The sequence below is a fragment of the Scardinius erythrophthalmus genome (assembly GCF_964197995.2).
Source record: "Scardinius erythrophthalmus genome assembly, chromosome: 17".
NCBI lineage: Eukaryota > Metazoa > Chordata > Actinopteri > Cypriniformes > Leuciscidae > Scardinius > Scardinius erythrophthalmus.
Window position 1 is genome coordinate 8,796,349 of NC_138237.1, and position 25,050 is coordinate 8,821,398.

The window sequence follows — 25,050 nt, forward strand, 5'->3', positions numbered from 1 at the left end:
GTTAGATAAATGAACTACAAAACTGTTTCGGCTGACTAAATCTGACAAATATTGATATTCAGATGAAATGACAAAATTAAGAATAGCATAGCCATTCATCAAAAGTGCTGAGATGAGATTTCGTGTCATCTATAGTCAGGATAAAAAATTCTTCATCTTCATCTTACCCTATTACCTTCTGAGGAATTAATTCAGTTCAATTTCCTTTTATTGTCATTGTACAATGCAGTTAATAGAAAACCTTACAGTGCATCCACACGTCACGTGACAACACAACAACAGTAATTAAGACACAGTAAATTTAACACACTACTATTTAGAAACTTGGTAGTTTCATGTAAAGATATTGTACATTGTTATTATAAAGTGAACCTATCTAATTATAATTAGTGCAACTGAATCACCTATCAACCCACCTTATTAGAAACGTTTTCTTTTCTGAAATAATTTAGCAAACTTTTTTTTAGAAAAATATTTTAATTTGAATTTTTAGAAACAAATCATGTGTTCATGTGGTGAATACGACAGTCAATCATAAAGTGGGTCCTCTATCAAGCTTGATTCACATTCATCCACTGTCTTTTGGCGACATCGACTGGCCATTTATCAAAACTGAGCGCGAGGTTCTCAAACCCAAACCTTCTAGAGTTCAAACCCAAACCCTGCTATAACACATCTGTAAAAGTCCAGTGAAACTAAAAAATATTTTAACTAGTCACATTTTTGTATCCGAATAATACCAAATTAGACTTATATTTTGCAGGAACACTGATCTCCAGGCCAGAAGTAGGCTACAACTGAGAACCCTGGATTTACACTTTGCTTCCTGATTTTGAATATTAAATTAACATAAATGATAGTGTAATTAACTTTCTATGTACCAAAAAATAATGTAAATTAATTTTAATTCAATTTAAAACGTGTAATGAAACGGCCATGGCCAGTAGGCGGCGGTGCAGTGTTATAGGCGATAATGCGCATGCGCAGTACGATGTGTGCACTAGCTCTTCTGCTCTTGAAGACACAGCTGACACGTGAGCAGCGTTTCAGCAGCACTGCATGGCAAACTAGACAAATCCAGTTTTTTAACATACAGCTGTGCAGCGCGACATGTTTCTCTGAGATTATGAACATAAAACCTGGTTAAAACAGGATGTCTGCTGTGGTATTAATCGCCAGTGAACTGGAAATGTTATGCTGATTCAACTGTCCGCTTCTGCAGCCTTTTGACATTGTAAACCGCCTTCCTCGAATCACAAATCATCATTTAACTCTTCTCTATTTATCCGAACGCACCAGATTGTTGTCATTCGCACTGGCAATAACAATAAACAGTAGTGAAGACTGTATGGTGAGCAGAAAGGAGGCGTGGGATGACGCGGAGGTCCATATTGACAGGAAAACTCCCCAAATTTGGTGCTGCTTCCTGCACTCTACGAGTCCCCACCATGCGCCTGTTCCGCGCGCTGGAGCGTTTACGCGCGTGGACCGGAGTCTACACGGCCGAACTGTCACTGAGATTCTCCAGCACCAAAGCGGCTCCGCGGTTCCGAAGAATGGACTATCAGGTAAAGCTTTTGAATTCCCTTGTCTATATGTTATGCGTATTTATGTGAATCAATACAATAAATGGTAAGTTTGTGCACTTTTTTTATGGACTTTGGGCTGAAAGTGTTTGTTTAGATAACAAAATATTATTTAAATCCAGCGCACGCGGATGATGATTCATCCGTGACAGTTGTTACATCAGCCGTTAAGTTTTTAAAATCAAAGAGCGGCAATTTGTGTGCGCGGTGAGAGTGAGTCAGTCAGTGACTCCATTGAGGTCCTATGGCAAGCCTTACAACATTTAACAATATCCATAATAAATGACAATCTGTTGTTATTGTGTTATATGTATGCATGTATAGTGCTTTTAACGCTTATTTATGATATACTGCTCACTTCTAGTGACTTTACTAGTAATTACAAGTAGGCCTAACGGTTACGAACTAAGTTAGTACAAATTGTTACCAGTTAGCTGCTACAAATAATAGAAACTTGTCACGATTTGGATGACAGAAAATGAGTTGGTATTAATATGTAATTAATAATTACATTGGATTGGAGTAATTACTTGTAACTAAAAAGTACTAGTAACAATAATAGAAGATTACAAGTAGATACAACTAAAGGTTAAGCAATAACTGTCAAAACAGCTTGCCATAAATTTTGCATAAGTTACTTGTATTCAGGCCATGTGCTCAGTGTGTGGCAGCCATAACTGAGGATTAAAAGCAAAAAAGATCTTATTTCATTTATAATTGTGCTAGATGTGTTATTTATATCTTTTAAAGAATTAGATGGCAGTTAAACGTATCAAGTCAGTGTCAACAAAGCTTTATTGGCATAATATCACAATGCAGTAATGTTACTTGTTAGAAATAACGAGAAATATAAAAAAACAAGGTAGAAAATATCAAAATATCAATGTTGTGTGTATGTGTGTGTGTATATATTTTTGACCTTGTTTTTTTAGTATTTCCTGTTAACATTCTAACATTTGTGTGTATATATAGGTTGTGTCGGGACTAGATTTGCCTCATCTTACATTATATGCCAGTTGCTTGTATGATTCATATGATTACTTTCTCCAACCATCCAAAACATTTAACAATTTTTACATATTTAGTTGTAATATGATTGTAGTACATACACCAGATCTGGCTAAACATTGACTAAAAACGTATTATGAAAGAGTTCAGAAGTTCAGTGTGTCTATCAAAGCAACAGTAAAGCCTCAGTTTGTAGAGACTAAAGCTCCACATGGATATCTAGCTTATCCTCTGAATTTACTTCCAGCACATGTAATGCGAGTCATAAATCTGGATTTGATGTAAACATGAAATGTTCTGGAGCTCCGGAGCTGGTGTTTTGCTCCATGGGTTGGTGTTTGAGGTGTTGAGATGGCATGAAGTCTTTGAGATCCAGCTGTAGCGTCATGAATGTCTTTCAGGATGCGGTGTGCACCCTCAACACACTCCAGACCAACGCCAGCGCTCTGGAGCAGGTGAAGAGAGAGAGAGGTCATCCTCAGATCCAGCTGCAGGCCATGAGAGGCTTTCTCCAGCGGGCAGGACTCAAGGTATCAAACACCGCTACACGACACGAAAATTACTCATGACGGTATGACCAAAATCCTTTTATCACAGTAGGAGTGGTTTTATATCACGATAACTCTATTATCACAAATGCTTGATCACTATTTATGCTAATAAATCAGCTGTTATTTGGCCTTTTTTGTATCAGTCTTGGCAAATAACCATTCCTCCTTAGCCGATTAACATTTCGATTTTAAAATCTTGGTTAGTAGATAATATGCAAATTTGGTTTTCAAATATTTTTTAGTGAGTTAACTTTATATTGTATAAAAATATTTGTTAATTTTCAGGGTATATGCGTACATTACATTTCTATAATTACATTGCATTGGCTTTTGTAAATTTTTTGTATGTTAAATAATGTGGTAAAGCCTATTTGTGGATAATACAGTGCTTTATAAATGAAAGGTGCTTAATTTTGTTTCATTATTGTCTCTTTTTATGTGCAACTTAACAGACAAAAAAAAAACGCTACATAAATGATTAAGTTTGATTTCACAGTGCAGAAACAGCTTCATATTATGCATGTAATTAAAATAAAAACAATAAAGGCATTATAAATAGTAAATATATGCCTAACTGACGGCACATCAGCAACTAAACTCAACTCTGCTTTGCATCGTGAAACCAAGTTCTTCCTACTATTGACTTGTTGAAACATGTTCAATTCAGTATTTTAATTACAAATTATTTTTGTAAATAACCATTCAACTGATGTGCTATGTGTGTCCTCAGGTAGAAGAACTTGATCGTCTCAATATTATTCACGTAACTGGAACAAAAGGAAAGGTAAGCCAGTTCATGAATGATTTAAAGGGATAGTTCACCCAAATGTTCAGTGAAATGCTGATTATTATTCTGTATTTATTTCAGGGTTCAACGTGTGCCTTTACAGAACAGATTTTGAGGAACTATGGCTTCCGCACTGGATTCTACAGGTATTATAACCAGTCAAAATAATGCAGTGTATGGAGATGAAGTGTGTGTATAGTCATTCTGTAGTGATTGTGGGAGTGGTCGAGTTTTTAAACCAGAGTTAGTGTTGTGTAACTCTACTGTTCATTCATGCATGCACATACATATAAGCTCATGTTGAACTTTGCTTGATCTTTCCACTTAAATAAACCAGCTCTCAGAGTAAAAGGTAAAGCTATGTGTTGCGTCAGTATTACCTTGTTAATGATGTAATCGATCTGTCCTAAGTTTTGTTTAGTTGAACTTTATCTCAAGCTTAATGATTTACATAATCACTGACCAACCATTGTTCACAGTGAGACATCAGTGGGTTTTATAGGGCATAAACAAACACTGTAGTAAAGTCATTACATTTACTGCATTATCTTATGTCAGTTGGATGTTTTTTATGATGTCTTCATTTTTAGTTCACCTCATTTGGTGCAAGTGAGAGAACGAATCAGAATCAACGGGCAGCCAATAGGAAAAGAGCTTTTCACCAAATATTTCTGGCAGGTGTATGGGCGACTGGAAGAGACAAAGGTGAGCCGGATGTTATTTTTCTCCCTCCCTCCCTTTTGAAATAAGTCAATATGCAATGTAGACTTTCACAACTCAAACTCCTTCTTAGTTGGACAGTTTATTATGTTTTATACACCAGACCATTTGTGAAAACTAATGGTAAAAAGTCATAAATCACCATGTGGTTATGACACAGTCCTGAACACATTAACATGATGACAGTGTGAACTATGCTGATAGGTGAAGATATATAAATATTTGCATAAATATTTGCATAAATTATTATAGAAGTACTGTCACGAAAAGAGCCTGTCTGGTTCTGTCTCAGAGAGGATAGGAAATGGCCATGCAAAATAGTGTTATGAACACTTCTGGTGCAAGAAATTACACAAAAATAATAGAACATGAACCCTTTAAATTCCTTTGAATGAAAATGTGCAAATGTCTGAGCTTTTTCCCTTGGAAGAAGATTAACATATGCGTTAGTAGTACTAAGTAGTAGCTTTATGCAATGATCTGGTTGCTTTCTCTACATCTTGAGTGCTAATGCTAATTCCTATGAAAGGATTGCGTGTTTCCTGCTGACTGCTCCTCTGGGTTTGTGTCTGTACCATGTTAATTGTGTTAAGTGTAAATGTGAGGCGTCTGGTCACGTAATTGTATAATCACAACAGCATGTCAGTCATGTGAGGAAGGAAACAGTGCCGTTTGTTCAGACACTTGAACCTAAAATGCGTCTTTGAACATTCACATCCATGTCTCCTACATACATGATAAAGCACATCAATAATATGAGTGATATCTTAAAGTGCAAAAGACTTTTGTGCCATAAGAGTTTGTGTTTGACCTTTCAGGATGCCAATGGCGGCAGCATGCCTGCTTATTTTCGCTTTCTCACCATTTTGGCCTTCCACGTCTTTCTTCAGGAGAAGGTGAGTACCATCACTGATCAGTATTACCTGATCAGCTTTATTATAACAATTGAGCATGTAATGGAGCCCACATATCTCAGCTCAAGCATAATAGTGATAGTTTTTAGCATCTTTTATCATCAGTGTCAAAGTTTAATAAATTGTCTCATAGATCATGACAGTTGTCCTTTTATTATAGATGCTGGTTATTAATTGAGTTAACTTCTCTATTTCTCGCTCTCTTGCTCAGGTTGATTTGGCTGTCCTCGAGGTGGGGATTGGTGGAGCTTATGACTGCACCAATATTATTAGGTACCAGAGCTCTGATTTCTATTCTCCCTCCCATCTGCTTCAGTGTAGCGTGTCTAATTCTCTTTGTGCCGCGTTAGCCTAGTTTCCGCCATTTCATCTTCATTCGTCTGGCTTCATAGTTTAAGCATGACACATTCCTCTTAAATCAACCAATCACTGATCTGCATTCTTTATTGGTTTAGTGTATCCTTCCTCATTAGCCATATCAAACCAATCATCACCAATCAAATGCACAACAAATATAGTTATTGTCTCCTAAAAGAAAGAACCGATTCTAAACTGCCTGAAACGAGGCGCCAGTAATTTCAGTCTCACTGCCTGAAACGAAACTATGAAGGTTTGTAACAAATTTGCATAATGCCAGCCTATGTTCTTTATGAACAACAATCTACTTTGAATCGCCCTCAAACGATGTAGTTGTAGATGATGAGGCCTGGAAGAGTTTGGTTCATGTTGTCAGCATGGGAGAAGAAGCTGTTTTCTGGTGCCAAAGCAAATCCACTTTGAATGCTCTTCCAAAACATGAGGACTCGGACTCGAATCAGTACGGCAAACCTTATGCCACCGCTACTGTTCATATCACATATCAAGCTCTGAACCTCTAAGCCTCCGAAGCTGAAATTTAGATATGATAATGGGTGCAAGTAGATTCATCACAACAGACTGGGCCGCCTGACCAATCAGAGCAGACTCAGAGTAAACCAATCAAAAACAGACTGCGCCATCTGACCAATCAGAGCAAAGTAGGCTCTATGAAAGGAGGGGTTTAAAGAGACTGAATCCTTTATCAAAACGTTTCAGACATTGAGAAAATGCATATGAGTTTTTTTTTTTTACCTTGTATCCATGTAAACCTATTGTAGGAGCTTTCAAAACAAAATTAGGAACCTTTAAATTGCATAATAAGAGAACTTTACTTTTTTATACATTTTCTTGCTTCAAAAAATAATTTGTTGAAATGCCTCTTGTGTTTCCCAGGCATCCCTGGGTGTGTGGGATCTCCTCTTTGGGCATAGATCACACCAGCATACTGGGAGACAGCATTGAGAAAATTGCCTGGCAGAAAGGAGGGATCTTCAAGGTGAATATTTGTGAGTTGTGACTGTAAAAACTGAGTGTGTTTTAAGGTATTCAGTGAATGTGTGTTCATTGCAGCCGGGGGTTCCTGCGTTCACAGTCAAACAGCCTGACGGGCCGATGAAGGTGCTTGAAGAGAGAGCAGAAGAAATTGGGGTGAGAAATACGAAGATGCTGCAGATACACAATTCAATATGCAGTTCATTTGCTGACATTGTTCTCTGTTTTTCTCTCTCAGTGTTCGTTGTCAGTGTGTCCTGATCTGGATGAGTATGAGAGCGAGGGCTCGCTCAGGTTGGGTTTAGCCGGTCACCATCAGCGCAGTAACGCTTCTCTGGCTCTACAGCTCTCACACACCTGGCTGCAGAGACACTTCCTCACAGGTGTGTGTTTCGGTCTCTGTGGATTAGCTCACATCTCTTTTATAGTGTCTTTAATCAATTGTTTGTTCCTCAGATCCTGCGTCGTCATCTCTAGTGGAGTTCAGCGGTGTGAGTCCAGCTCCAGCGTTCCAGCCTAGTCCTGCAATGATCAAAGGTCTGTAAAAACATAATTTACAGCCTTATTAAAAGCTTTGTTCTAAAACCTATTGAGCAACCTTGATGTCTACTGCCCTACATAGGCAACTGCTTCTCAAGGCCCTGAAATACTCACAGTGAAGTTCTTTTTCATTCTCCACTTAGGGGTAAAAAAAACCTGAGTGGCGAAATACTATTAGCAAACATCCCAATGCCGTGCGCTGCTGAGACTGGCATTTAGATGAATATGTAAATATGAGCTGCATGCTTTCCTTTTAATAACAAAATAATCAAAAATTTACAATGTTGAGAAAAGAGCAGTAAAGAAAGCATCTGATCTTAGAGATGTGGATTTGTTTGCACCAGCTCTGCGATTCGGCTCTCCAGTCAAGTCACGTTTATTAATGTACAATGGATTGTTTAAAAGCAAGCAGCTTTACAGTATTAAACATGAGAAAACAGTGTCAGTGTTGCTTTCTAGTAGAGTTACAACTTCAGTTTCTACTATAAAGCAGCTCTGCAGTGTATTTATGTTTTTGCTTGCATCTGACCTCAACTGACTGAACAGAAGAGATAAACCGGAGAATATTTCCTTGTAAAATATGGCTGAGCCTTAGAGCCACACCTACCTGTTACATCATCACCATGGACCAATCGCAGTACAAAGATGTTTCGAACTCAACAAATTTCGTTTTTGCCTGATTTTGTTCAAAATGTCACATCTGCTGTTTTCAGACCAGATTTTTAACCACTATGTTACAAAATTACTAAACGGTCTTTGAGTCAAATATGCATCTAAGTCAATACACAATATATGATGTTTTGACAGGTCTTGCAGAGACTGAGTGGCCTGGGCGCAATCAGACGCTAAAACACGGCCCTGTGACGTATTTCCTGGACGGAGCTCATACCACTCGCAGCATGCAGGCCTGCGTCCGCTGGTTCACTGAGATCGCAGCACATCATGAGAGAAATGCTGGGTGAGAAGGCCTGGCTCTTTATGTTTATTTCTGTTTTATACTATACCTTCTATGATTGATGGCTTCAAGACTGAAATCTTCAAACATACAGTACAAAAGAGAGCCTACAGTGGTGTTTTTTGTTACAATTGTTTTTATTACAATTATATTAACGTTAACTGAAATAAAGTATCAAAAACTAATACAAACTGAAATACATTTTAAAAAACTAATAAAAGTGAGAAAAAAAATTATACATTGTAAATGCTATAATAGTATATTAATGAAATAACACTGAACAATATAATAACAATGAAAGTGGTTCTTAAACGTTGCATATCTGCAGATATCTGGTAAATGTGCTGGTGTTTAATGTTGTGTGTGTGTGTAGGGGTTCGGTGGTGAGGGTTCTCCTGTTCAATGCTACAGGAGAGAGAGACTGTGCTGCCATGCTCAAACTGCTCACAGTGAGTTATCAGTTCATGCTTTTTAATCATGTTACTCCTCTGAAGGTAACCCAGAGACTCATTTTCAAATGCTCTATGTTTTAGCCCTGTCATTTCGACTTTGCCGTGTTCTGTCCGAACATCACAGAGGCCATAGCGACCTGTAATGCAGGTAAGAGATCTAGAGATCTAGTCCAGGGGTGTCCAAACTCAGTCCTGGAGGGCCACTGTCTTGCTGTGTTTCGCTCCAGCTTGCCTGGAAGTTTCTATTATGCCTAGTAAGACCTTGATTAGATGGTTCAGGTGTGTTGTATTGGGTTTGAGCTAAACTTTGCTGGACAGTCAGTGGCCCTCCAGGAGCAGGATTGGACACCCCTGATCTAGTCAATCAGAAAGACAGGTGATAACTATAAGTGTGATTGCTGGATCAGCTGGACCATTTAGGTACTTCAATCAGGACTGCTTAACGAACCGTGTTTGTGTGTTTTTAGCCATCGCAGCTTAAGCACTCTTTTAAATTCAAGTATGCTGTCTACTTAGGCATGATTGTTTCATTCCTAATGCTAATTGTGAGCAATAAAATTATGCCTTTTAGGCCCAAAATGTGCAGCACAGTCAGGCAATCTCATAATGCATTGAAATGATATTGAAGAATTTCCATTAATATTATGATACATGATTTAATATATGAATTCTAACAACATTTGATTAAAATAATAGTAAACTTTATATACATATTATTTAGTATTTTATATTTATTTGTGCCTTTTTAAGCACTAAGTATATAAGCTTGTTTCCACAACGGAATTAAAAATAGAAAAGTAATTGTGACTTTTTGTCACAATTCTGAATTTTTCCCACAATTGGGAATTTACATCTTGCAATTCTGAATTTTCTTCTAAGAATTGTGATACAGTCGCAATTGTGAGTTATAAAGTCTGAATTGTGAGATATAAACATGCATTTGCAAGAAGTCAGAATTGCAACTCTAGTTCTCAGAATTGTGAGTTTATATCTCACGATTTTGAGAAAGTCAGAATTGTGAGAGAAAAAGTTGTAATCACCTTTTCATTTTTTTTTTTATTCCACGGTGGAAATGAGCTTCCATAAGAAAACATGCATAGGAATATTTCAGTACAATTTAAAATGCTTTATAGAGGATCAATTTATTTGTTTAGCAAAATGTCGATATCAGACTTGTGAGTTTTAGTTGAGTTTCTCATGAGCTGTTTTTTTGTGAGTGGCTATTAATATTTCAGCACTCTGCCTTACAAAGTCATTTTTGAGCTAGTGTGGAAAGTTCAGTGTATTTTATTAACATACTCTGTCCTTCAGATCAACAGAACTTTAACGTTTCCGTGGAGAACATGCTCACTCGTTGCCTGGACAACCAGCAGAGCTGGCGTGTTATGAATGGCCAGGAGAAGAAGCCAGAGGCGGAGCTTCTGATCGGGGCAGGTTTGCCTTTAGTGGCAGAAAGGCACAGCGACACACTGGTGTTCCCCTGCATCCTCAGCGCCCTGCAGTGGATCAGTCAGGGCAGAGACTCGGTTCTGTCAGACCCAAACAGATGCGTCATACCCGTTACACCGAGCATAAGCGCGAAAGCCGCACCGTTACGAGAGGCCGTGAACATACACGTCCTCATCACAGGGAGCTTACACCTGGTGGGAGGGGCTTTAAAACACTTGGACCCTGCTTTAAACTCATAATGGACGTGTGAGCATCAGACATTCAGGCAAACACAGCAAGTGCGCCACCTAGTGCCTAAACCCTGTCACACTACAGTTGAGTCTGAGAAGATTTACTGCCCGAATGAAATCATGAAAGCTTGTTCTAGAATCCATGCATTCTTCATCATGACTTGAGACTTTACATTCATCAGTTTATGTAAAGAGCACATAAATTCAAAGCTACTTGCTGTTCATGTTTACTTTGATTGGATGTGCATTCAGTAAACTTTCTGTGTAAGCTTCTTTGTTTTGTTTTGCCTTTCAATTTTGATGTTTTTTAACCGGATCTTTCCATTCGTGAAATAGAAAGTCAGGTTACTTATTCATCAGTGTTTGTGTTTTTTTTTTTTTTTTTTTTTTTTGCACTGAAAGAATTGTGCCATATATATAAAACACTGTTCTCTAATAATGTAATATTTATGTGTAATTCTTAACACATTTATGGGAAAGTTTGCATTCATACATTCAAGTGGATGCAAAATGATATTCAAAGCATTTCAACACTGAGGTGCCCACATCTGTTCATAGTAAATAAATAAGTGTTGTGTGTGTATAAATACATCCGAGGACTGGCGGTGTATGAAAATGGACTGTTTTCCATCAAATCTGCATATTAGTGTAATTTAATGTTTTGTAGCATTTTATGTACTATAGTTAAGATGGGAGGGTGTATGCTAGTCTAAATAGAAACTGCTATCTTGGAACATGTTTTTGTTTTTTTGTTTTTTTTTAGATGGTAAAAAAGATGGTTTAGATGGTTTTGTTATCTGTGAAAGTTTGATAATTCTATCAAAAATGTGATTTTGATCAATAAAGATGCCACTATTGTCTTAAAGTGCCATAGGATGCTATTAAAAAAATCTTAAAGTACTGTAAATACCACAGATGGAAAGTGAATAAAAGCAATGTTAAGGTTTTTGGTCTATTGTTCAATCATATTATACCTAAATATATACGTTGTTTTATTCCAAGTTGAGCTAATAAGATATAATGCACGCACACATGAATATATAGTACAATAACTGTTTCGAAAAGGTTTTGAAATATATGTGACTGTAAAGTAGGTTTGCGTAAGACTTCCGGACGGTAGGAGGCGGTAGAGTTTTTCTTGCCGGGTTTGAGAGTCCGTCCTGGGATCCGCAGAGGAACAGCAAGGATGCAGCGCGACAAAACCGGAAGCTCCGCCGGCGCGGAAAAGTACGAATATTTTAATAAATTTCTATCTCTTATCAGTCACTTAAAATATTATAACATCACTATTGTTTATCTTGAACATGTCAAGCACCCATTTGTACTGGTTACATATATTTAGTCTTTTAAACGACGCTATAAAGCTGACATTTCTGTGTGTGGGTCTGGTTTTGTGTGTCAGGCCCGAATTGAACAACATAAAAAATCACCCACACAACCAAAACAGCCTCATAAAAGACTAAATATTGTCTTAATTAAAACAGAATTCCGCCAAAATGCGTCTGTAAGTGTACTGTAATTGTGATTATCTCAATGTAAGAACGACAGAATGTAACGAGAGCTCCTCTTGTGTGTGTGTGTGTGTGTGTGTGTGTGTGTGTGTGTGTGTGTGTGTTAGGCCGGACAGAGAGACGGCCATCATGTCTAAATACTACGATGGGGTCGAGTTTCCCTTCTGTGATGAATTCTCTAAATATGAGAAGCTGGCGAAGATCGGCCAGGGAACTTTCGGGTGAGTATTTGATGCTTTTGTAAGTAAATATATCACCTTCATGTTCATTCCTGCTGTAATCCACTGTCAGACAAAAACATGGCTGATATAATGACTGTTGTGATTAACATCTTGCTATATGTGCTTGCTGGCTGGGTTATCAGTGAGGTTTAGTGGATCTCTGATGTGTTTTCTCTGTGTAGGGAGGTGTTCAAGGCCAAACACAGACAGACGGGGAAGAAGGTGGCTTTGAAAAAAGTACTTATGGAGAATGAGAAAGAAGGGGTGAGAACATGCAGCTCTATTGATTATGCAGATGTCACACACTTAAGCATCTCTTGTCATCCTGTGTTTTGTTCTGAGTCCGTGTTTGTGCTTTCCTTCTCAGTTTCCCATCACAGCTCTGAGGGAGATCAAGATCTTACAGCTGCTGAAACACGAGAATGTGGTGAATCTCATCGAGATCTGCAGAACCAAAGGTGTGTGTTTAAGTAAATGTGTCTAATCTATACCAATCTATACATTCCCACAGTCATAGAAAACCTGGAAATATCAAGGAATTTTATAGTTGTGATTTTCAGACTTGAAAAATATCTTTTAAATTAGTAAAATTGACATGAATAAAAGTCATTTTTTAGTAAATAACGTGTTTTTTGTTCTGCTGAAATATTTTATTGTGTGATTAATTAAGACCCTCAGTGGACAGACTGAAGACGTTTGTAATTATTATAGTTGTGGTGTGAAAGTCTCTATTTTAAATGAATTAGAACAATTATTAAAACTTCATTTTTATAGTTGTTGTCCTTAGTGTGAACGGCTTAATGCAGTAATCATGAAAAAACAATTAAAATTAATGAGTGTGGGAGTCTATGACTTGTGTTCTTGTTACTCAAACTATATCAATATCCATTTTTGGTAATTAAAGACCATTATGTCTAGCTATTGATTGAAGGATTATAATGCCAGTAACAGAGTTTGTTCTGCTTGCCTCTTTCTCTCCAGCCACCCAGTTTAACCGCTATAAGGGCAGCATCTATCTGGTGTTTGACTTCTGTGAGCATGACCTTGCGGGACTGCTGAGCAACGCTAATGTTAAATTCACCCTGGCTGAGATTAAGAAGGTCATGCAGATGCTGCTGAACGGACTTTACTACATACACAGAAACAAGGTAAGACGTGGCAATTTACATGGCCAGATTATCTGAGGGAAATGTAGTTTAATATTGTAGGAAGCAGGCACAGGGTTGTCCTCATGTTTACAGGCTCAGACTGAAGTGTTTTGTATATTTGTGTCAGATCCTCCACAGAGACATGAAGGCTGCCAATGTTCTGATCACCAGAGATGGCGTTCTGAAGCTGGCTGACTTTGGTTTGGCCAGAGCGTTTAGTTTGGCCAAGAACAGTCAGGGGAACCGCTACACAAACCGGGTCGTCACACTGTGGTACCGACCGCCTGAACTACTGCTGGGTGAGTGAAGTACAACCCTGTTGAAACCTTGTATTCCACTTTCTTTACAAGTGGTAAATGGAAAACAGATCCTGTTGACAAAAATATGATGAGCAAAAGTTTAATTAGCAGGTATTACCTGCTCACTGAGAAAGAATTGATTCATGTATGCTTTGCACTTATGCATTGAAAAGTGCTGTTTTCTCAATATCACTTGGCTGAAGCACTTTCTCTCAGGCTGCATCTGCAATTGCATACTTCCCTTCTATATAGTAGGCAAAAAAGAGTATGTAGTAGAGTATGTAACAAAAGAAGTACAGTCGTGCTCAGAATTAATCATACCCCTGGTAAATATGATCAAACATGGCTGTAAAAAATTAATCTGCATTGTTTATCCTTTTGATCTTTCATTCAAAAAATTCGCAAAAATCTAACTTTTCATTGAAGTAAAATAATTAAAGGTGTGGGGTAAATCACATTATGAAATAAATGTTTTTCTCCAAAACACGTTGGCCACAATTATTGGTACTCTTTTATTAAATACTTTTTGCAACCTCCTTTTGCCAAGATAACAGATCTGAGTTTTCTTCTATAATGCCTGATGAGTTTAGAGAACACCTGACAAGAGATCAGAGACCATTCCTCCATACAGAATCTCTCCAGATCCTTCAGATTCCCAGATCCATGTTGGTGCTTCTTCTCTTCAGTTCACTCCACTCATCAGGTCAGGGAACTGGGACGGTCATGGCAGAAGCTTCATTTTGTGCTCAGTTACACATTTTTGTGTTGATTTTGATGTTTGTTTTAGACCGTTGTCCTGATGGAAGATCCAACCACGGCCCATTATAAGATTTCTAGCAGAGGCCGTCAGGTTTTGATTTTTTATCTGTTGATATTTGATAGAATCCACAATGCCATGTATCTGAACAAGAAGTCCAGGACCTCCAGCAGAAAAATATGCCCACAACATTAAAGATCCAACGGTATATTAAATTGTACACATGGGGGACTTTTTATGCTTGTGTGCACCAAACCCATCTAGTGTGTTTGCTGCCAAAAAGCTCTTTTTTTAGTCTCATCTGACCACAGAACCCTGTGCCGTCTGAAGATCCAGTCGTGTCTGACAACTGAATATGCTGGAGTTTGTTCTTGGATGAGCGAGGAGGATTTTTCTTGAAACCCTCCCAAATAACATGTGGTTGTGTAAGGGTTGTTTGATTTTTGTTTTAATAGGCTTTCTGACCCCAAGACTCAACTAATCTCTGCAATTCTCCATCTGTGATTATTGAAGAGTCTTTGGCCACTCAAACTTTCCTCCTCACCATCCATTAAGACAATATAGACACACGTCCACTTCCTGGCAGATTCGTAACATCTTTAGTTGATTATAACTTCTTAATTATTGCCCTGATGGTCAAAATGGGGATTTTCAATTCTTTAGATATTTTCTTACAGCCACTTTCTAGTTTGTGATGCTCAACAATCATTTGCTACGCATCAGAACTGTATTCTGTGGTTTTACTCATTGTGATTGAATAATGATTCAGGGGATTTGGCCTTTGTGTTTCCTCATATTTAAACTCCTGTGAAACACGAAGTCATAGCTGGACAATTTCATGTTCCTAGTCACCCTGATGTGCTAAAAAATTTAAATATTAATGGGAACATACTTCAGAGATATTTTACTCGTAAAAAAATTCTAGGGGTGCCAACAATTGTAGCCGACGTGTTTTGGAGAAAAACATTTATTTCATAATGTGATTTACCCCACACCTTTAATTATTTTACTTCAATGAAAGGTTAGATTTTTGCCAATTTTTTAATGAAAGATCAAAAGGATAAACAATGCAGATTAATTTTTTTACAGCCAATTATGATCATATTTACCAGGGGTATGATTAATTCTGAGCACGACTGTATGTCTGAATTCACAGTACTCATAATAGAGTAAGTAAAGGGTACAGAGATGACCTACTACTTCCGATGAGATTCTGAAGTCTGCATACGATAAACACTTTACTATCCCATGAGGCCACAGGAGAGGATTTATGAATGGAGATGAAGCAACATGGCGAATGTAGTACGTCCAGATTACTTTCATACTACACACATTCATACTATATACTTTTTAAGCTGTGGTGAAGTAATTACTTACTAAAAATAAGTACCTACTCAAGTGAGTATGCGATTTCTGTCACATACTTTTACAGAGTAACGTGCATGTATGTGAAGAAGAGGGAGGCTAACGTAACAAATAAAGATAATTAAAAAGAGAGTCGACGGGTGAACTTTTCCACTGTTTATCAAGTGTGACAGGAAATTAAATAATTATTTTTTTAGGACTTCTGGTCCTGTTTTGAATAAAATTGAACTGCTTATTGTTTTCCATTTTTTTTGTGGGGTATTAAGTTGATGGTTTCTCACTCACTCTGTGTGTTCAGGGGAGAGAGACTACGGGCCTCCTATAGATCTGTGGGGTGGAGGGTGTATCATGGCGGAGATGTGGACCAGAAGCCCCATCATGCAGGGCAACACAGAACAACATCAGCTCACCCTCATAAGCCAGCTGTGTGGCTCTATTACTCCTGAGGTAACACACACACACGCACACACACAAACACACACACACACACACACACACACAAACACACACACACAAACAAACAACATTAGAGATCCATAAACATCTGTTGTGGGCGATCAGATCACAAATAGTCAAGTGAGAACGATTACTGTTTTATCTGATATTAGCATGTTTCAAATGTGTCTGTGATGTATAAAACCACTTAGAGTAACATTTTATAATTACAGAATTTTAGGAATAAGTTTGATTCGTAAAGCTCCATAAGTATTACAAATGGTCTCAGCTCCTTGATTAAGAAAGCTAAAGAAGTATCCTAACCTAGTTAAGAGTTTTAGGATGGCTGTATTGCGCACTCAGAGGAACAAAAAAGTTTTGATACATACGACCCCTGGTTTTGACAAGATAGCTTCACATTTCATCATGAGACACACAAATGCTAGTTTTATTTCTTAATGGTTTCCCTCCAAACCTTGATTCACAGATTCAAAACTTGAATCCATGATAATTAATGTATTTATTTGCATGTTTTAACATGTATTCTGTGCTATCTCAGGGTTGGCCCGGTGTGGATAAGAAGTATGAACTGTATCAGAAGATGGAGCTTCCTAAAGGCCAGAAGCGGAAGGTGAAGGACAGACTCAAGGCGTATGTGAAAGACCCGTACGCTCTGGATCTCATCGACAAACTGCTGGTTCTGGATCCGGCTCAGAGAATCGACAGCGACGACGCTCTCAACCACGACTTCTTCTGGTCCGACCCCATGCCCTCTGACCTCAAAAACATGCTCTCCACGCACAACACCTCCATGTTTGAGTACCTGGCACCGCCACGCAGGAGAGGTCACATGCCCCAGCAGCCAGCCAATCAGAACAGAAACCCGGCCACCACCAGCCAATCAGAGTTTGACAGGGTCTTTTGATTGAATCAGTCACGCTCGGACAGTCTGTGATTGGTCAGGAAGGAGAGAGAGACTTTGGACTAAAACTTTAGTGGTCTCACTCAATTATGAAATATAATACTTTTCCTCAGATATTGCTTCCTCATAGTGATGTGTTGGACATCTATGAAGTAAGCAGATACAACTGTTGTTCAGTGTTTGCACTCACAGAAGCTTTATTAAGATTACAAAAAACACTGATTGAGGATGAGATGAGCTTAATTGATATGACTTGATGCTTTACTACCAGAGCTGATCCAGGAACAGCTTCAGCACTGAGATATGAGTGTCTTATTGTGCTGCCAGTGCATTGTGGGAGAGAGAGAAAAAGTGTTGTTAGTGTTTTCATGGTCAGGTTTCTGTTTTTATGCACAGATTCAGTCCTGTATTAGATGTAAGTCTCCTGATAAGATGATTTTGTATTGAAAGCTAAACTGCTTTTTGTGTAGGAGACTGTTTGACATTTATTTAAAGCCCTAGTTAACTTCTCTGTTCAAATTTTATTGTTAATTTACGTTCTTGTTATTTTTAAAGAAGGTTTTATTTGTAAGATCTTGTGTTTGGGTTCTTGGTGTTTAAGTTACTTGTAAGTATAATACACCAATAAAACATTCACTTTCCTACCATTCACTTGTCTTATTTGGGTCATATAGATGGTAACGCTAGAAGTACTGACATGTTTACTCCTGTTGGAAGATATGTCAGACTCAGTAAGAATGTTACTGGAAACAAACAATCTAAGTTACTCTGGTTGTGGCTCTAACAATTTTTAGAAAATCACTGACAAGTGATTTAACTCTGGTTTCACTTTATATTAGCATACTTTTATGGAGACATACTCTGGGTAACACCTTTTTCATCTGTGCTCATAAATTGCAAGTACAAATATAGCTGCAAGCAGCGATGACGGGCCCAAGCCCCAGTGGCTTTAGGGTAACTGCACAACAGGCAATATGAATGTAAACCCGGTAAATATAAAAGAACCAGACACACCAGTCGTCTCATTGGTATGGATTGGTATGGATATTGGTATGGATTTCATATCAGTGTGCACGAGTATTTCATATATGTATTTTGAACATCCAATAAATGTATATGCGAGTATTTTATAATTGTATATGCACGTGTGTTATGTATGTATTGATAAGCGAAATTTGATTTAAATCCTACGTGGCGCCTCATACAATTGTCACTTTTCACACGCTCTCACTACACATCCATTTTCTCACGCAACTTACCTAAATGTACATTCCTCATACATAATATCAACCCATAAATGTTTTTCAACCATGCAAAGGTCGATATAACAGCTGGAGAACAATTGTCACATAGCATTTACCTCAGGAAAGCCATTTAATGATCATGATAGGCTATATAGCACGTTATTTTGGCTAGAAAAAAGAAGTTGCTATAGAGAGTATTTTGCTAATTATGTGTAGGCCTACTATATTACATATTTAAATTTTTTTTTTAATTTTTATTACATTTTTACTGTCGATGGTGGGCCTCCCTTCCAAGCAATTTACTAGCGTTGTCATAGGAACGCTTTGGCTTTTGCCACCCGGAAGAACGTCTATTACTGTTGTGACGTCATGGTGAATTGTCATATTGCGCGTCTACACAAGGTTGCGTGGTAGGCTAAAGGTGTAGGCGCCTGGTGTCGGTAGACTTTAAAAAAATAGATAGCCTATATATAATAAAAACATTAAAATCAATTTTTTTTTTTTTCAAAATGGCTTTACTGTTTTATTCTGTAATAATTCCCTGCCAAAGCCCGATATGGTTTACCTTGACATGGACATATTTTATAAATTCGTAAAAAAATAAAAATAAAATAGTTTTCTGCAAACTCCACCAGATTCTTGTTCTGTGTCTCCTTGAGTACCACTGTGGGCAATTTCATGTTGTTTACTGTTTTATTCTTTAATAATTGCCTGTCAAAGTCAAATATGGTTTACCTTGAGATAGACATATTTTATAAATTCATAAAAAAATGAAAATCAAATTGTTTTCTGCAAACTCCACCAGATTCTTGTTCTACATCTCACTGACTAGTTGCCCTGAAACTGTGGTTCATTTATTTTGGCACTGCCCATTTGTAAGACCATTTTGGCAAAATGTTTGTGAGTTTATGGTTTTGGAGAACTATAGAGACAAGCACAATCAGGTTTATACTGTATAATACAAAATGTAAATTTGTTCACAAATGTAAATTTCTATGAAGCAAAAAGCAGTTCAAACGTTGAAAATTTGTAAATGTTTCAATGTCTTTATGTAGATCTACATGAATCCCCCTAGTGTGCAACTGTTACTTTTGTTGTATTTTCTCAAATACTGTACTATTTGTAACATGCTCTTCTTTTTCTTTTTTGTTTGTCACCGTGCCGTTTCGTCCCACTTTATTCCAATCATATTTCAAGCAATTCAAAACCATGATGTTGACATTGTCTCAGCTGAAGGAAATAATACATTATTAATTGACTTTAATGTATCGACCATATTTTCTTAACGATAACATTAAAAATGAACATATATCGGTCGATACCGATATGATGGCCGATATATCGTGCATCCCTATTTTAAATACAACAAATAATATATTGTTTGATTTACTAACAATATGTAATCAGATTTATTGCACATGATACTTTCTTTCCTCTTTTGCTTCTAGTGCTGCAAGATACATGACTAATAATAATGACACCGCATACACTCCCACAGAATTTCATTCTTAACCTTGCATTTTATGTATTAATTAAAATTAATTGTCTATGAATTGTACAGTGGAATTGGAGGAAAAAACTGGAGAGGAGATTGAGAACAGACAGGAGGAACCATCAGCCAATGAATCACGAGAGACAGTGAAACGCCAGAGACATCACAGCATGAAGCATCCATTACCAGACTGTAAGTATTTTACATTGGCTCTCACTGCTCTGATGAATTCATGATCTCTGTTAAACAACAGATATAACACAGCTGTAAACATACAGTGTGCATGTAAATATGTTAAAGGGGTGATTTCCTTTTTATCTTCAGTCCTTTGAAAGGACATCTGCCCAGTTATGATTACATCTGATCTCTGATGAAATACCAAAAAGACTACCAGAATTATAAGGGCAGGTGGAGTGATGGAGGGTCTCGTAAGGGCAGGTGGAGTGATGGAGGGTCTCATAAGGGCTGATGGAGTGATGGAGGGTCTCATAAGGGCAGGATGAGTGATGGAGGGTCTCGTAAGGGCAGGATGAGTGATGGAGGGTCTCATAAGGGCAGGTGGAGTGATGGAGGGTCTTGTAAGGGCAGGTGGAGTGATGGAGGGTCTCATAAGGGCAGGATGAGTGATGGAGGGTCTCATAAGGGCAGGATGAGTGATGGAGGGTCTCATAAGGGCAGGTGGAGTGATGGAGGGTCTTATAAGGGCAGGATGAGTGATGGAGGGTCTCATAAGGGCAGGTGGAGTGATGGAGGGTCTCGTAAGGGCAGGTGGAGTGATGGAGGGCCTTGTAAGGGCAGGTGGAGTGATGGAGGGTCTCATAAGGGCAGGTGGAGTGATGGAGGGTCTCATAAGGGCAGGATGAGTGATGGAGGGTCTCGTAAGGGCAGGTGGAGTGATGGAGGGTCTCATAAGGGCAGGATGAGTGATGGAGGGTCTCGTAAGGGCAGGTGGAGTGATGGAGGGTCTCATAAGGGCAGGATGAGTGATGGAGGGTCTCATAAGGGCAGGTGGAGTGATGGAGGGTCTCGTAAGGGCAGGTGGAGTGATGGAGGGTCTCGTAAGGGCAGGTGGAGTGATGGAGGGTCTCATAAGGGCTGATGGAGTGATGGAGGGTCTCATAAGGGCAGGATGAGTGATGGAGGGTCTCGTAAGGGCAGGTGGAGTGATGGAGGGTCTCATAAGGGCAGGATGAGTGATGGATGGTCTCATAAGGGCAGGTGGAGTGATGGAGGGTCTCGTAAGGGCAGGTGGAGTGATGGAGGGTCTCATAAGGGCAGGTGGAGTGATGGAGGGTCTCATAAGGGCAGGATGAGTGATGGAGGGTCTCATAAGGGCAGGATGAGTGATGGAGGGTCTCATAAGGGCAGGTGGAGTGATGGAGGGTCTCATAAGGGCAGGTGGAGTGATGGAGGGTCTCATAAGGGCAGGTGGAGTGATGGAGGGTCTCATAAGGGCAGGATGAGTGATGGAGGGTCTCGTAAGGGCAGGTGGAGTGATGGAGGGTCTCATAAGGGCAGGATGAGTGATGGAGGGTCTCGTAAGGGCAGGTGGAGTGATGGAGGGTCTCATAAGGGCAGGATGAGTGATGGAGGGTCTCATAAGGGCAGGTGGAGTGATGGAGGGTCTCATAAGGGCAGGTGGAGTGATGGAGGGTCTCGTAAGGGCAGGTGGAGTGATGGAGGGTCTCATAAGGGCTGATGGAGTGATGGAGGGTCTCATAAGGGCAGGATGAGTGATGGAGGGTCTCGTAAGGGCAGGTGGAGTGATGGAGGGTCTCATAAGGGCAGGATGAGTGATGGATGGTCTCATAAGGGCAGGTGGAGTGATGGAGGGTCTCGTAAGGGCAGGTGGAGTGATGGAGGGTCTCATAAGGGCAGGTGGAGTGATGGAGGGTCTCATAAGGGCAGGATGAGTGATGGAGGGTCTCATAAGGGCAGGTGGAGTGATGGAGGGTCTCGTAAGGGCAGGTGGAGTGATGGAGGGTCTTGTAAGGGCAGGTGGAGTGATGGAGGGTCTCATAAGGGCAGGTGGAGTGATGGAGGGTCTCATAAGGGCAGGATGAGTGATGGAGGGTCTCGTAAGGGCAGGTGGAGTGATGGAGGGTCTCATAAGGGCAGGATGAGTGATGGAGGGTCTCGTAAGGGCAGGTGGAGTGATGGAGGGTCTCATAAGGGCAGGATGAGTGATGGAGGGTCTCATAAGGGCAGGTGGAGTGATGGAGGGTCTCATAAGGGCAGGTGGAGTGATGGAGGGTCTCGTAAGGGCAGGTGGAGTGATGGAGGGTCTCATAAGGGCAGGTGGAGTGATGGAGGGTCTCATAAGGGCAGGATGAGTGATGGAGGGTCTCATAAGGGCAGGTGGAGTGATGGAGGGTCTCATAAGGGCAGGTGGAGTGATGGAGGGTCTCATAAGGGCAGGATGAGTGATGGAGGGTCTCGTAAGGGCAGGTGGAGTGATGGAGGGTCTCATAAGGGCAGGTGGAGTGATGGAGGGTCTCATAAGGGCAGGATGAGTGATGGAGGGTCTCATAAGGGCAGGTGGAGTGATGGAGGGTCTCATAAGGGCAGGATGAGTGATGGAGGGTCTCGTAAGGGCAGGTGGAGTGATGGAGGGTCTCATAAGGGCTGATGGAGTGATGGAGGGTCTCCTAAGGGCAGGATGAGTGATGGAGGGTCTCGTAAGGGCAGGTGGAGTGATGGAGGGTCTCATAAGGGCAGGATGAGTGATGGAGGGTCTCATAAGGGCAGGTGGAGTGATGGAGGGTCTCGTAAGGGCAGGTGGAGTGATGGAGGGTCTCATAAGGGCAGGATGAGTGATGGAGGGTCTCATAAGGGCAGGTGGAGTGATGGAGGGTCTCGTAAGGGCAGGTGGAGTGATGGAGGGTCTCGTAAGGGCAGGTGGAGTGATGGAGGGTCTCATAAGGGCAGGATGAGTGATGGAGGGTCTCGTAAGGGCAGGTGGAGTGATGGAGGGTCTCGTAAGGGCAGGTGGAGTGATGGAGGGTCTTGTAAGGGCAGGTGGAGTGATGGAGGGTCTCATAAGGGCAGGTGGAGTGATGGAGGGTCTCATAAGGGCAGGATGAGTGATGGAGGGTCTCGTAAGGGCAGGTGGAGTGATGGAGGGTCTCATAAGGGCAGGTGGAGTGATGGAGGGTCTCATAAGGGCAGGATGAGTGATGGAGGGTCTCATAAGGGCAGGATGAGTGATGGAGGGTCTCATAAGGGCAGGTGGAGTGATGGAGGGTCTCATAAGGGCAGGTGGAGTGATGGAGGGTCTCATAAGGGCAGGTGGAGTGATGGAGGGTCTCATAAGGGCAGGATGAGTGATGGAGGGTCTCATAAGGGCAGGTGGAGTGATGGAGGGTCTCGTAAGGGCAGGTGGAGTGATGGAGGGTCTCGTAAGGGCAGGTGGAGTGATGGAGGGTCTCGTAAGGGCAGGTGGAGTGATGGAGGGTCTCATAAGGGCAGGTGGAGTGATGGAGGGTCTCATAAGGGCAGGATGAGTGATGGAGGGTCTCATAAGGGCAGGTGGAGTGATGGAGGGTCTCATAAGGGCAGGATGAGTGATGGAGGGTCTCGTAAGGGCAGGTGGAGTGATGGAGGGTCTCATAAGGGCAGGATGAGTGATGGAGGGTCTCGTAAGGGCAGGTGGAGTGATGGAGGGTCTCATAAGGGCAGGATGAGTGATGGAGGGTCTCGTAAGGGCAGGATGAGTGATGGAGGGTCTCGTAAGGGCAGGATGAGTGATGGAGGGTCTCGTAAGGGCAGGTGGAGTGATGGAGGGTCTCGTAAGGGCAGGTGGAGTGATGGAGGGTCATATAAGGGCAGGTGGAGTGATGGAGGGTCTCATAAGGGCAGGATGAGTGATGGAGGGTCTCATAAGGGCAGGTGGAGTGATGGAGGGTCTCGTAAGGGCAGGTGGAGTGATGGAGGGTCTCATAAGGGCAGGTGGAGGGATGGAGGGTCTCGTAAGGGCAGGTGGAGTGATGGAGGGTCTCGTAAGGGCAGGTGGAGTGATGGAGGGTCTCATAAGGGCAGGATGAGTGATGGAGGGTCTCGTAAGGGCAGGATGAGTGATGGAGGGTCTCGTAAGGGCAGGATGAGTGATGGAGGGTCTCATAAGGACAGGTGGAGTGATGGAGGGTCTCATAAGGGCAGGTGGAGTGATGGAGGGTCTCATAAGGGCAGGTGGAGTGATGGAGGGTCTCATAAGGGCAGGTGGAGTGATGGAGGGTCTCATCCATGGCACTGTTTCCAGGATTCAGCTCTGGGTTCCTCATCCTCAGTGCTCACACCAGTCTGCAGAGATTTCAGATCCTACAAAAATACACCAACATAATACAAAAGCAGTCATTTTAACAGCACAATGTCATTTTATTTCAGTATTAGAAGTAACAAAATTATCTTACTTTATATTTTAGTAAGATCCCTAAAATATAAGCTACCTCCAGATTTTCTCTACCAGTTGGTCAAAGGGTTGTCCATGGCTTGCTGGTACAGACGGACAAAATTGATGCGTCCCAATTCGCATGTAATCCATCCTAAATAGTATTCGAAAATAGAATTAGTACGTCCCAAATCGTAGTATGTTGAAATGAGTGTTCCAATGATACCCGGATGGTCTACTATCTGCGGTCAGAATCTGAAGTGCAGATCGATGCGCACTATAACGGCTAATATTGCCCACGACCCATCGCGCGTTGGACGAGGATTCGGTTAGAACTTATACTGTCTATGGGTTAGAATTACAAACACGAGTGAAAAGTGTTAAAAAACTACAGACATGGAGGACGCGCGAGTCCGGCAGTTATGTAGAGAGGCTTAGATAAAGGGGCTTGCCTTGAGTGATTAAATATCAGTAACCTGACGAAAATTGATTTATTCAATGTTGTCCACATTGTATTGCATCTGCAGCAGCATTGTGAACTTTTGTAAAGATACGTTTAATCATTAACTTTTAAATGCAACATTATATTCAAATTGCAAACACATGAGGAGAGTCTCCGCATGAAAACCCACGACTGGCAGATCAACGTGCAATGGAGGATTTTAACTGTGACAAGATGATTGACAGGGCAGTTTACGGTGACAGGACGTACGCGACAGAATCTGTC

At 40.5% G+C, this 25,050-nt stretch overlaps 2 protein-coding genes across 2 annotated transcripts; both read left to right on the top strand.

Annotated features, from left to right (window-relative positions):
* Nucleotides 1-990: 990 nt before the first annotated feature.
* On the top strand, nt 991-11,488 carry fpgs (folylpolyglutamate synthase). Its single transcript, XM_081390225.1, has 15 exons — nt 991-1,568; nt 2,996-3,124; nt 3,876-3,929; nt 4,014-4,078; nt 4,523-4,637; nt 5,471-5,548; nt 5,778-5,839; nt 6,818-6,920; nt 6,995-7,072; nt 7,155-7,299; nt 7,373-7,453; nt 8,264-8,414; nt 8,785-8,860; nt 8,945-9,011; nt 10,175-11,488. The coding sequence occupies exons 1-15, from the start codon at nt 1,374-1,376 to the stop codon at nt 10,549-10,551; spliced, it is 1,776 nt and encodes a 591-aa protein (XP_081246351.1). The 5' UTR covers nt 991-1,373; the 3' UTR covers nt 10,552-11,488.
* A 156-nt stretch (nt 11,489-11,644) lies between these two features.
* cdk9 (cyclin-dependent kinase 9 (CDC2-related kinase)) lies at nt 11,645-17,847 on the top strand. The gene is made up of 8 exons (XM_081390678.1): nt 11,645-11,769; nt 12,161-12,274; nt 12,457-12,538; nt 12,642-12,732; nt 13,256-13,422; nt 13,550-13,721; nt 16,142-16,290; nt 16,838-17,847. Exons 1-8 carry the CDS (start codon nt 11,729-11,731, stop codon nt 17,201-17,203), a joined length of 1,182 nt encoding a protein of 393 aa, XP_081246804.1. The 5' UTR covers nt 11,645-11,728; the 3' UTR covers nt 17,204-17,847.
* The last annotated feature ends 7,203 nt before the right edge of the window (nt 17,848-25,050 follow it).